Source organism: Tribolium madens, unplaced genomic scaffold (assembly GCF_015345945.1).
Source record: "Tribolium madens isolate multiple individuals breed KSU strain unplaced genomic scaffold, Tmad_KSU_1.1 Scaffold_20;HRSCAF=117;Tcas5.2_LG4, whole genome shotgun sequence".
NCBI classification, from domain to species: Eukaryota; Metazoa; Arthropoda; class Insecta; order Coleoptera; family Tenebrionidae; genus Tribolium; species Tribolium madens.
In genome coordinates this window covers 8,042,212-8,052,578 of record NW_025400985.1, presented here as the reverse complement: position 1 = coordinate 8,052,578, position 10,367 = coordinate 8,042,212, and the positions used below count along the sequence as shown (strand labels likewise).

At 39.1% G+C, this 10,367-nt stretch overlaps 6 protein-coding genes and 1 long non-coding RNA gene across 16 annotated transcripts in view; 2 read left to right on the top strand and 5 right to left on the bottom strand.

Moving 5' to 3' along the window:
- LOC123005128 (kinesin light chain) overlaps nucleotides 1-1,611 on the top strand; it is an 11,176-nt gene extending 9,565 nt beyond the window's left edge. For 5 of the 6 annotated variants that reach the window (XM_044398750.1, XM_044398749.1, XM_044398748.1 and 2 more), the window contains 2 exons: nucleotides 1,169-1,255; nucleotides 1,334-1,611. In XM_044398750.1, the coding sequence (XP_044254685.1) occupies nucleotides 1,169-1,255; nucleotides 1,334-1,363 (117 nt within the window). In that variant the 3' untranslated portion in view covers nucleotides 1,364-1,611. The remainder of the gene's footprint in view (nucleotides 1-1,168; nucleotides 1,256-1,333) is intronic. The other variant, XM_044398754.1, reaches the window with a different exon arrangement.
- On the bottom strand, nucleotides 270-1,375 carry LOC123005142. The gene is made up of 2 exons (XR_006412731.1): nucleotides 754-1,375; nucleotides 270-703 (listed from the first exon to the last, which is right to left on the bottom strand). It is a non-coding gene; the product is annotated as an uncharacterized LOC123005142 (long non-coding RNA).
- Nucleotides 1,601-2,714, bottom strand: LOC123005138 (phosphatidylinositol-glycan biosynthesis class X protein-like). 3 transcript variants are annotated; one of them, XM_044398771.1, is made up of 3 exons: nucleotides 2,600-2,692; nucleotides 2,379-2,543; nucleotides 1,601-2,331 (listed from the first exon to the last, which is right to left on the bottom strand). In XM_044398771.1, exons 2-3 carry the CDS (start codon nucleotides 2,421-2,423, stop codon nucleotides 1,666-1,668), a joined length of 711 nt encoding a protein of 236 aa, XP_044254706.1. In that variant the 5' UTR covers nucleotides 2,424-2,543; nucleotides 2,600-2,692; the 3' UTR covers nucleotides 1,601-1,665. The 3 variants fall into 3 exon arrangements, with proteins under 3 accessions (XP_044254706.1, XP_044254705.1, XP_044254704.1); XM_044398770.1 differs by having other exon boundaries at nucleotides 2,593-2,682; XM_044398769.1 differs by having other exon boundaries at nucleotides 2,379-2,714.
- Nucleotides 2,145-4,990, top strand: LOC123005127 (signal recognition particle receptor subunit alpha homolog). The gene is made up of 5 exons (XM_044398746.1): nucleotides 2,145-2,881; nucleotides 2,930-3,438; nucleotides 3,488-3,629; nucleotides 3,681-4,634; nucleotides 4,744-4,990. The coding sequence occupies exons 1-5, from the start codon at nucleotides 2,765-2,767 to the stop codon at nucleotides 4,867-4,869; spliced, it is 1,848 nt and encodes a 615-aa protein (XP_044254681.1). The 5' UTR covers nucleotides 2,145-2,764; the 3' UTR covers nucleotides 4,870-4,990.
- On the bottom strand, nucleotides 4,718-5,898 carry LOC123005139 (breast cancer metastasis-suppressor 1-like protein). 3 transcript variants are annotated; one of them, XM_044398774.1, is made up of 3 exons: nucleotides 5,504-5,898; nucleotides 4,995-5,456; nucleotides 4,718-4,910 (listed from the first exon to the last, which is right to left on the bottom strand). In XM_044398774.1, the coding sequence occupies exons 1-2, from the start codon at nucleotides 5,771-5,773 to the stop codon at nucleotides 5,025-5,027; spliced, it is 702 nt and encodes a 233-aa protein (XP_044254709.1). In that variant the 5' UTR covers nucleotides 5,774-5,898; the 3' UTR covers nucleotides 4,718-4,910; nucleotides 4,995-5,024. The 3 variants fall into 3 exon arrangements, with proteins under 3 accessions (XP_044254709.1, XP_044254707.1, XP_044254708.1); XM_044398772.1 differs by having other exon boundaries at nucleotides 5,026-5,456; XM_044398773.1 differs by having other exon boundaries at nucleotides 4,718-5,456.
- Nucleotides 5,899-5,911: 13 nt separating this feature from the next.
- Nucleotides 5,912-7,971, bottom strand: LOC123005131 (4-coumarate--CoA ligase 1-like). The gene is made up of 6 exons (XM_044398756.1): nucleotides 7,767-7,971; nucleotides 7,511-7,721; nucleotides 7,345-7,460; nucleotides 7,091-7,298; nucleotides 6,861-7,040; nucleotides 5,912-6,800 (listed from the first exon to the last, which is right to left on the bottom strand). The coding sequence occupies exons 1-6, from the start codon at nucleotides 7,950-7,952 to the stop codon at nucleotides 6,058-6,060; spliced, it is 1,644 nt and encodes a 547-aa protein (XP_044254691.1). The 5' UTR covers nucleotides 7,953-7,971; the 3' UTR covers nucleotides 5,912-6,057.
- Nucleotides 7,972-8,011: 40 nt separating this feature from the next.
- Nucleotides 8,012-10,181, bottom strand: LOC123005130 (4-coumarate--CoA ligase 1-like). The gene is made up of 6 exons (XM_044398755.1): nucleotides 9,937-10,181; nucleotides 9,673-9,883; nucleotides 9,510-9,625; nucleotides 9,218-9,440; nucleotides 8,989-9,168; nucleotides 8,012-8,924 (listed from the first exon to the last, which is right to left on the bottom strand). The coding sequence occupies exons 1-6, from the start codon at nucleotides 10,096-10,098 to the stop codon at nucleotides 8,167-8,169; spliced, it is 1,650 nt and encodes a 549-aa protein (XP_044254690.1). The 5' UTR covers nucleotides 10,099-10,181; the 3' UTR covers nucleotides 8,012-8,166.
- Between the last annotated feature and the right edge of the window lie 186 nt (nucleotides 10,182-10,367).

The window sequence follows — 10,367 nt, the reverse complement described above, 5'->3', positions numbered from 1 at the left end:
TTTTGGTTTCATAGAATTAACACCATAGTATTTTGTATCAGGTATTTTTCCAATATAGTTCTGATTTTCTGTAGTATTGAAGAAATGTGGAAAATATCCTTTTTTAAGTTCTTTTAGACCGAATGTTAAGATTTCCGTCGCAACAAATGAAACAAGAATTTTGCAATAATGCTGTGTAAGTAAATTTTCTCTATTATATAATTTATAACAGCTTAAGGTGTTTAACAAAACACAAGAAAAAATAATTTATTAAATAAAACAGATGTGAATTTAAAGTATATTATTTTATTACAGTATTAAAAACAACATCTTGTGTTTGTTATCATCCATTATATATATCTAATACAAACTGTAACTTTTTTTTGTAGGTGCAAAGAAGGAGTTAGGGCACCATGCCCTTCGCCATCTTCCCCGTCGCCGTCACCGTCACCTCCCTCAACAACACCGTCGCCACCGAAATCATCTTCATCATCATTGATGTCAGAAAAATTATAAATAATAATTTGAAATAAACGATTAAATAAAGTTTGTTGGAATTTCATTATTTATAGAGAAACCACAATGAGGACTTTACCTGAATTTGTTTGAATGAAGCTGTATTCAATTTTGTGCTGAAGGAGCCCACTGCTTTTCAGTTTACCCTTGAAAAAATTGGGTTATTTTTTTATCAGGCGAAGCACTAGTCCACGGAGTGGATGTCTACCTGGAAAATCAGGGGTTTTGTTTGAATTTTTGATGTTTTTTTTAAACTACCTGGAAATCGGGGGTATTTTTATGATTATTTGATGTGTTTTTAAACTACCTGGAAAATCCGGGTGTTTTACCTTAAAAAGTGCTGTGTGCTGAAGGGGCCCACTGCTTTTTATTTACCCTTGAAAATTGGGGTGTTTTACCTTAAAAAGTGCTGTGTGCTGAAGGGGCCCTTATAGTAGTTTTGTTAACATTGTTTATAAAAATAAATTCATATGTTTATCGACCGGAATAGTATTTATTTACCCCACCACTAACGCATGTTTTTCCAATTATTTTCTTATTTGATGGAGTTGATAAAGCTTGGCACTAATTTAGGTTTCGCTGGTGCTTTTGTTGTCGCTTTTTACCCTTAGTTCCTTGTTTTTCCTTCACTTTTCATTGTGTTAATTCTTTTGCACTATAAATGTGAGTCTAGTGGCGACATCAACGGTCCGAATCGTTGGGATTGGTCAAATCCTTGAGCAGATCCATCACTTCGTTGACAAAAATACTAACTTCGGATGTAAGTATAGCCCTGTTTGAGTCTAATCGTTTCGCAGTTAACAGGAAATAACTTCTACATATAACTATTTTTTTGCAGAGCGACTCGAAACGAAGTAAACCGCTATGAAGGACGCTTTTCAACATGTAACATCATTATTAACACTTTTGCTTCAGAATATTAGGCTCGCATGAAGTGTTAATAAAACCACTTTCTGTGCATGTGCAATAACCGAAACATTCCATAATCAAATTAAGACTTTCCGTTCATTATCACTAGTTGTAGGTTTGTCGGGTGATTTGCTAAGCTATTTTTACTGTGCTTTTGCTACACATGTAATGTGACAAATGACCAATAAATAATCAGTAACTGTTTAATCCCTTTATTTAAATACAAAATAATATCACAAACAAAATTTGGGTTCTTTGGCTTTAAAGCGGAGTCGTTGATAATACTGATAAGGTGTAAATGCATCCAGCGCACCCTAAAAGTAGCGTCACAATTGACACCAAAGGGTAGTCGTCCAGGTCCCCCACAGGGACAAGCAACTCAACCTCATCAAACAAAGCCTGATAACTGACATTATTCCACTTGCATAAAATACGGTTGCTTATGTCACAAGGGGCTTTAACTTCGCTCCGAGCGCAACTCTGGGGGCACAGTGCCAACACGCTGGGTTTATTCACAATGACTTTGCCATACCCCCCCGAAATTTGCGCTCGCTGGTATCGCAAATGGAACGGGATGTTTAAAGACACTCTTTCCTCAAAAGGGGGCACGTAAATGTAAGCGATGTGCCTCGTGGATAAATGTGCAGGCGTCTCAATATCCACCTCGCCATCTATGAGAACTGATAGATGCCTCAAACGATTTAAATCGGCGATTTGATCAGGGTTCAAGTACATTTCGGGGCCCACATTGAGTTGAATTGCTAGTTTACAATCAAAGGTGGTGGGGCCCCGTTCGAGAAGCCACTTGAGTTCGCGGTGGAATCCCTCATTATCAACTTTTTGAGTTAATGAAATGTTTAGATTTTGGAATTTGGACTCTTTTGCAGATGAAGTTGGGGCGATTAGTAGTAATATAATTAGAAAAGGCTAAAATGACAAGAGGTAAACAGGGAAGTGAGGTTAGGGCGCGTTACCATTTCAAGCGGCCTTGGAGTCAATGCGAACTGCTTTGAATGCATGATAATTGGGTTTTTCAAATGTCAGTCACTTCATTATCATAATTCCAGAAATTTGGGGTCCAGTTGTTTGATTGTATTTAAATTTGTATTGACATCGACATTTGGCACGTTTGACACTTCCTCACAAAAAAAATTGAAATTATTGAGAAATAATTATTAAAATTAATACTATAAACCAAAGTTTAAATCTTATTTCTTCTAATAAGTTACTTTTGTGTCGTTTTTCCCTAGAAAACAACAAAAAAAGCGTAATTAAACGAATGACGGTAAATTAGAATTCTGTAAGTTTGACAGTGACAGTTCCCAACTGACGTGTATCCTGGTCGTGAAAATTTTGAATCATGTTGGACTTATTTACTATTTTTAGTAAAGGAGGCATCGTTTTGTGGTGCTTCCAAAGCACGAATCAAGTGTTTACATCCTCAGTGAACGCATTGATCCGCAATGTGATCCTCCAGGTAACCAAAAGCTTCCTCCTCGACATATGCTAAGTGTACTCCTTGTAGGAACGTACAGGAGTCCACAATTTCGATCACGACGGTCTCACTCTTCAATACAAATTAGATAACGAATTCGATTTAGTTTTCGTTGTTGCGTATCAAAAAATTCTGCAGCTGTCGTATGTGGACAAGTTTTTAAACGACGTTCATCTGGAATTTAGGGATAAGTACAAAAATGACCTCGCGGATGGAAGATATTTTCAAGAATTCGACTTCGTGGATAGGTTTAATGCCACTTTGCAGGCGGCCGAGCAATGGGGCAAAAACCAAGCCAAGGCCCCTAAAGCAATGCGTACTTTTGAGCAGTCAAATAAGTCGAAAAAAACGGTAGCTTCAATGATTGAGCGGAAGGGAGAAGAGAAAAAACAGAAGAAAAAAGAAGTAAATTTCAGTGAGGAGCCCCCGAAAACGCCGCCCTCACCTAAAGAAAATAACCACGTAATTGACGAGGATGTGATTGCGGCTAATAGGGCAAAATTTGCACAAAAGATGAACAAGAAGAAAACTGAAACCAAGTAATAAATGAAATATCAAAGCTAAATTTTTTCTTATTGATGTTTACAGGAAGAGTCCGAAACCGTCTGAAAAGGCCGGTAAAAAACCTCGAATTTGGGATTTGGGCGGCACTAATAAAGATCTGGAAACTCTGGAAAGGACAACAGACAAGCCAGAAGACATTAAAAGTCATTTCACACCAGATACGGAAGTAAAATTTTGAACTGAATTTTTAATTCCAGTTAATTTTATTTTTGTATAGATTGTAGGTCTAATGAAGGGCGTAATAAAGGATCTAGAAGTGGAGTCCTCCTCAGATGAGGAATATGACGAAGAGGAGACTCCAAATCAACAAACAAATCAAAAGCCCTCATCCCGAGGCGGCATGTTTTCAATTTTCAAAGGCCTCGTCGGCTCTAAAAACCTCACCGCTGCCGACATGCAGCCGGCTCTGGACAAGATGAAAGACCACCTAATTGCGAAGAACGTCGCCGCCGACATTGCCATCAAACTCTGCGAATCTGTGGCTTTAAAACTCGAAGGCAAAGTGTTGGGTACTTTTGAAAGTATCGCCTCCACGGTGAAATCAACCCTAACAGAGTCATTGGTCCAGATTTTAAGTCCGAAACGTCGTGTCGACATCCTCCGAGATTGTATGGAGGCCCAACGTTCGGGCCGTCCCTACGTCATGACTTTCTGCGGCGTGAATGGCGTCGGGAAGTCCACAAACTTGGCAAAAATATGTTTTTGGCTTATTGAAAATAATATGAGAGTGTTGATCGCCGCTTGCGATACGTTCCGTGCTGGAGCAGTTGAACAATTGCGCACGCATATGCGACACCTGAACGCTTTGCATCCACCAGAAAGACATGGAGGGCGTCAGATGGTCCAGTTGTATGAAAAAGGATATGGGAAGGATGCAGCAGGGATTGCCATGGAGGCCATTAAGTATGCCACGGATTCGAAATTCGATGTTGTTTTGATTGACACGGCGGGACGCATGCAGGATAATGAGCCCCTGATGAGAGCATTAACTAAGTTGATTAAGGTTAATGAACCCGATCTTGTTCTCTTCGTTGGTGAAGCACTTGTAGGGAATGAAGCAGTGGATCAACTTGTTAAATTCAACCAAGCTTTAGCGGATTACTCATCGAGTAGCAATCCGCATATAATCGACGGAATTGTCTTGACAAAATTCGATACCATCGACGATAAGGTGAGTTTTTGACAATCGTTAATTGGTTTAATACGTGGATAATATTGTTGAATCGGTTTGCGGGGTTGAAAAAAATTTCAGCGAAACGTAAAAATTGCATTTATTTCAGGTTGGGGCTGCCATTTCCATGACTTACATAACGGGCCAGCCGATCGTGTTCGTGGGCACCGGCCAGACATACACTGATCTTAAAGCATTGAACGCAAAGGCCGTCGTACATTCTCTTATGAAATAAGCCTCTTCCGCAAAACGCAATTGTAAATAATTTACCTGAAACTGTATATTTATTTAATAATGGAGGTTTAACAGATTTTGTAATTCTAAGGTGAAAAGTGAATAAATTTTTGTCTGTTGAATTACTTTTTATGTACAAGAGGAAAAACTACTCAACTATTGACTCCTTTTGAGCGCTTTTCTTATTGTCGTCCAGTCTTCCATGATATCCTGAGGTTTAAGCATGTAGACTATGTATGGGCCTGAAACAGTGACGGCCTTACGCCGCGATCGGGACCGAGACCGCGACCCCCACTCGCCCCCTTCACCCCACGTGATCTCACTATTGTGTCTGTCTTCCTCCAATTTCCGAATAGTGTCCATCAACTCACTATAATAATAGTCCCAAGCGAGTTTTTTCTCACTTTCGAGGTTCTGTAACGCGGCTTGTTCCTCAGCCTCAAAATGATTATTAATATTATTGAGTCTCAACTGTCTCAAAATCCCCGCGACTTCCGTCCGGATCCTCATATTCTCTTGGAGCTCTTGCAGGGGCCCCAAATAATCCGGCGATCGGCCGGCCTTTACTTCAGCCAACTGGTGCTCAACCTACAACACATACGTCACCCTCCGGTCCACAGAAACGTGGGGCTCACCTGAGCCATTCGTTCTTTGAACAGCTGCTCCCGCAAGTGCCCGAATTGATTTTCAAGGTCTTGGACATGTTGAAGCAGTTCGTTGCGTCGGTTTTCGCATTCTCCTTCGTCCATTTCGGACGAGTCATCCGAATCAACCTCATCTTCACTCGAATCGTGCCCTGCGTCATTTTCGCGGCTTGTGTTCGAATGGTCGGATTCCGCCCCCGAAACGTTGCCGTCACTCACGTCGCCACCGCCCCCGTTATTCTGCAGCTTCATGGGTGGCATTTTTGCCACTAGAAAGCGGTTTTTAACTCAGAATGTGAAAAAAAAGCGCCACACAACAAACACAAAAAGTGAGGTTACGTTCCAGAAAATGACGTTTACTAAAGGCGGCTTTAGATAGTTTATTGCGAAATTAAGGTTACATCACACGTAACAAAAAACCTCACTGCGCAATTCTTTTATTCACAACATTTAATATGCAAAATTGTTTTGTAATCGTCCCGGAATTTTTCAAAGGCTATGAACTTAAAAGAAAAAAAATAAATCATGCATTATTTTATTTGTGACTATTGCAACTCATGCCTCAAAATTTTCCCAGTGGCGGTTCTAGGAATAGCTTGAACAAACTTGACACTTTTCAATCTTTTATACTTTGAAACTCTTTTAGCTACAAAATCTTGCAATTCTTTGTCTGAAATCGGCGAATTGGCAACAACGAAAGCTTTGGGTGCTTCCCCTGAAACACTATCGGGGATTCCCACAACGGCACAATCCTTCACTCGAGGATGTTGCTTCAAAACCTCCTCCAACTCGCTCGGTGCCACTTGAAACCCTTTTACTTTAATCATTTCTTTCAAACGACCGGTGATAAAAAAATGCTCGTGTTCATCAAAGTAACCTAAATCGCCAGTGCGAAGCCACCCATCGATGAAAATACTTTTAGTGGCATCGGGGTTGTTGTGGTAGCCTTTGGTCACTTGAGGGCCTTTGATTACGAGTTCGCCCGGTTGGTTTCGAGGAAGACCTTGCAAGGTTGAGCCGTCCATTGGAATAATTTTGACTTGAGTGTTGGGGAGAACAAAACCACTGCCGCCAACTTTAAAGCCATTTTCGAGAAAAGTAGTTTGGATTATGGCAGCGGCGGAAGTTTCGGTCATCCCGTAGCCTTCTAAAAATTTGACTTTATTGTGGGTTTTTGAAAGGAGTTGTTCGATAGTTATGGGGGCTAGAGGGGCAGCTCCTGAGGTGATCAAGCGGAGTGGAAGCAAGTCTTTGCTTGTGATGTTTGGGTGTTGGACAAGTAATTGTACTAAAAATACAAATTTATGAAAGTTAATCAATCGATAAATTGTATTAAAGGGGTACCAACCAATAGGGGGTACGCCAAAAATTGCATCGGGTTTGTGTTCTTTCAACACATTAATCAAGTGATTTGCCGAAAATTTTGGCATTGCTATAACCGTAGCACCTTGTAAAAATGACTGCAAAAGAATTACCACAAGACCATAAATGTGGCAAAATGGTAAATAACCTGGAATTTTCCAGGATTCTAAAAAAGTAAGCAAATTTATAAAAAATATATTTTTCAATTTCTTCCACCTTGAGGGATTATGCAAAATTCTGGTGACGTAAGTTGTAGCAGATTTGTTATTATACTAGAATGGGTCAATTCTACCCCTTTAGGGAGACCAGTAGTGCCACTAGAGTATGGAAGGAAAACAGTTTCGTTACCTTCGGCATGTTCAATATAATTATCACCTTGTTTTGATAAAAGTTTATCAAAATTAATGGTACCAGTCGTATCAGTCTGAAAAAGCTATTTTTGATTTAAAGTCATTGTCAAAGGTACCTACATTGGTTCCAAGGGCCACAATTGGATTGGTAGTGGCTTCGCGTACCACTGGTAATAACGCAGATAAAGTAAAAACAAGCTTTGATTTACAATTTTCTAACTGTCTTCTAATCTCGTCTAAAACATTTTTCTGATTTTGTGGGGGCTGATATTTTAAGGAAATTTACCCGACGTATATTGAGCATTGATTGTTGTTACCCTCAGACCGGCCTGAACCGCTCCTAACACAATTATAGGATACTCAGGAACGTTGGGTAACACTACTCCTACAGTATCTTGTCTTTCCAATTTTAAGGAATCTCGAAGAAAGTGAGCTATTGATAAACTACTCTTGTAGAGTTGCGCATAAGTGTAGCTTTTGCCTGTTTCTAAACATGTCTAAAATTGAGTTAAAAATAACTTTTTGACAACTTTTTTACTCACAATAGCTGTTCGATCAGGCCATTTATCTAAATTTTGCCAAATAAATTCTGGAAGATTAATTTCGGGAATGTGAAGTGGTTGTGCTTTTGAAGTGATCACATTGTCGTTATAAAATAATATTATATTATCACAAAATCTTCTGAGTGGTGGTTTGAGTAATAAACAAAAATGTTTTAAAATCGTCATTATGACATAAACACACTGTTCACTATTATATTTTATTTATGTTAATAAATACAACAATAAAATGTTTAGCCGAAGTTTATTAAAATAAATTAAATAGAACAGACGAGAGGCGTGGCCTGGAATATCTATACCCATTTTTTTTTTGGGATTTTCAACGATTTTTTCGTTTCCTGTTTTCTCCCTAGTCCAGAACTCATTATTCAAAACGCCCCGCCTACATTTTTTTCAATTCTCTTCTCAAAATCTTCCCTGAGGGATTTTTAGGTATCGCCTCCACAAAAACCACTCCTCCTTTCAAATGTTTATGCTTTGCTACTTTACTAGCTACAAACTCCTCCAGATGTTTCGCTTTCACTTCTTGTGCTGATTTAACAACAACAAAAGCTTTAGGCACCTCCCCCAAGACCGGATCAGCCACTCCTACAACTCCTACATCGTCAACACTCGGATGTTCCCTTAAAACAGCTTCAAGTTCTGCCGGTGCTACTTGAAATCCCTTGACTTTGATCAGTTCTTTCAACCTATCAGTGATGAAAAAATGGTTATCTTCGTCGTAGTGACCGATGTCACCAGTTCGGAGCCAGCCATCTTCCAGAAAAATGTCTTGGTTGGCTTGGGGATTATTGTAATAGCCTGGCATGACTTGGGGACCTTTGACAATAAGTTCCCCAGATTTGTTTGGGGGGAGATTTTCGAAAGAAGACTCGATGGGGATTATTCGGGCTTGAGTGTTGGGGACTAAGAAGCCACTCCCTCCGATCTTGACTCCATTGGGGAGATTCTCCGATTGGATTATAGTGACAGGACCGGTTTCAGTCATACCATATCCTTGTATTAGAGATACTTTATTGTCGGTTTTGGCCCGAAAACGCTCAATATCAGAGCCTCCCAAGGGGCCTGCTCCCGACATTATTGTTCGAGTGTTCATCAAATCGTGTTTGGTGATATTTGGATGATTTATAGCCATTATCACTGAAATTTTTATTTGGTTACTAATTAAGATTATGATTTCTAAAAGTTGTCTCAGAGGAATTACCGACTAGAGGCACTGCAAAAATAACGTCATTTTTGTAGTTTTTCAAAAGTTTGACAAAATTGTCCGATGAGAATTTGGGGATTGTCACTAGCTTAGCTCCCTGAAGGAGACTCTCGAGTAAAACTACGACAAGACCGTAAATATGGAAAAAGGGCAAAAAAGCGGGGATTACATCCTGGCCTGAAAAACAATTTTTTTGTCTCTAGTTACGAAAAAAAACTACAATTACGTTCATCGTCGTAACTTCTTATGAGGGCAAATTCAGGTGAGCAAATTTGGCATAAGTTGGCAACAATGTTGTGGTGACTTAACTGTACACCTTTGGGTAATCCAGTAGTACCACTCGAATATGGCAAAAAAATAATATCATCACAGCTAGCATCAGTGACCGGTTGGCAACCCTCTCCTGATGAAATTTCGTGAAAACTGATGGTGCCACTAGTGACACTTCTCTAAAATTTGAGTCTGCATGTTTTTCGTACATTTTTTTTTTAAATAGGTACCACTTTTTGGTTACTTACGTCATTGGCGATTTCTACCACCGGGAAATTTGTTGCTTGACGAACCAATGGGAGCAGCTCACGTGATGTAAAAACAAGCCGCGATTGGGAATTGTTCAACTGTCTGCTAAGTTCTTCTACAATAAGAATTTGACAAATGGAAAGCTACGATTGGGTGATTTACCCGATGTGTAATTGGGGTTACATGTTGTTACCCGCAAGCCAGCTTGAATTGCCCCCAAGAGAACAATAGGGTATTCGGGAGTGTTGGGTAAAACAACCCCAACGGTGTCTTGTCTATTTAATTTTAGGGAATTTTTCAGAAAATTGGTAATTGAGAGACTCTTTTTGTAGATTTGGTGGTAAGTATAGCTACGTTGGGTTTCAAAACAGACCTAAAGGGAAATAGGGGATGATTGTGATTTATAAACGGTTTTTTGGTACTCACTGTTGCGGTTTTATCGGGCCATTTTTCCAAGTTTTGCCATAAAAATTCATGAAGAGTGGTTTTAGGTATTTGAATTTCTTTTGCTTTTGATTTAATTGAAGTGTCTGAAGTGAAGCGTCTCAGTGTTTGTTTTAGTGGATGTAAATATCGTGAAAGTATCATTGTGACTGGTCTAACAATATCCTCTAAAATTCTTATCTTTGTTATTTTTCTTTTAATGTTGAGATAATGTTGTGTATTATCTAAATAAAACCATGACTGTCACTTCATGATAATTACAGTTTTATTGTAAGTTGAAAAATTTCCACTTTATTTGATTAAATATGGATTTAGTGGCCTTCGACTTAATTTATTATTGTACCTTGGTCGCGAGTGTATTTTTAATCCGATTTTTTAGAAAAAAAGCCTTTAAATATAAATTTATGATGAAA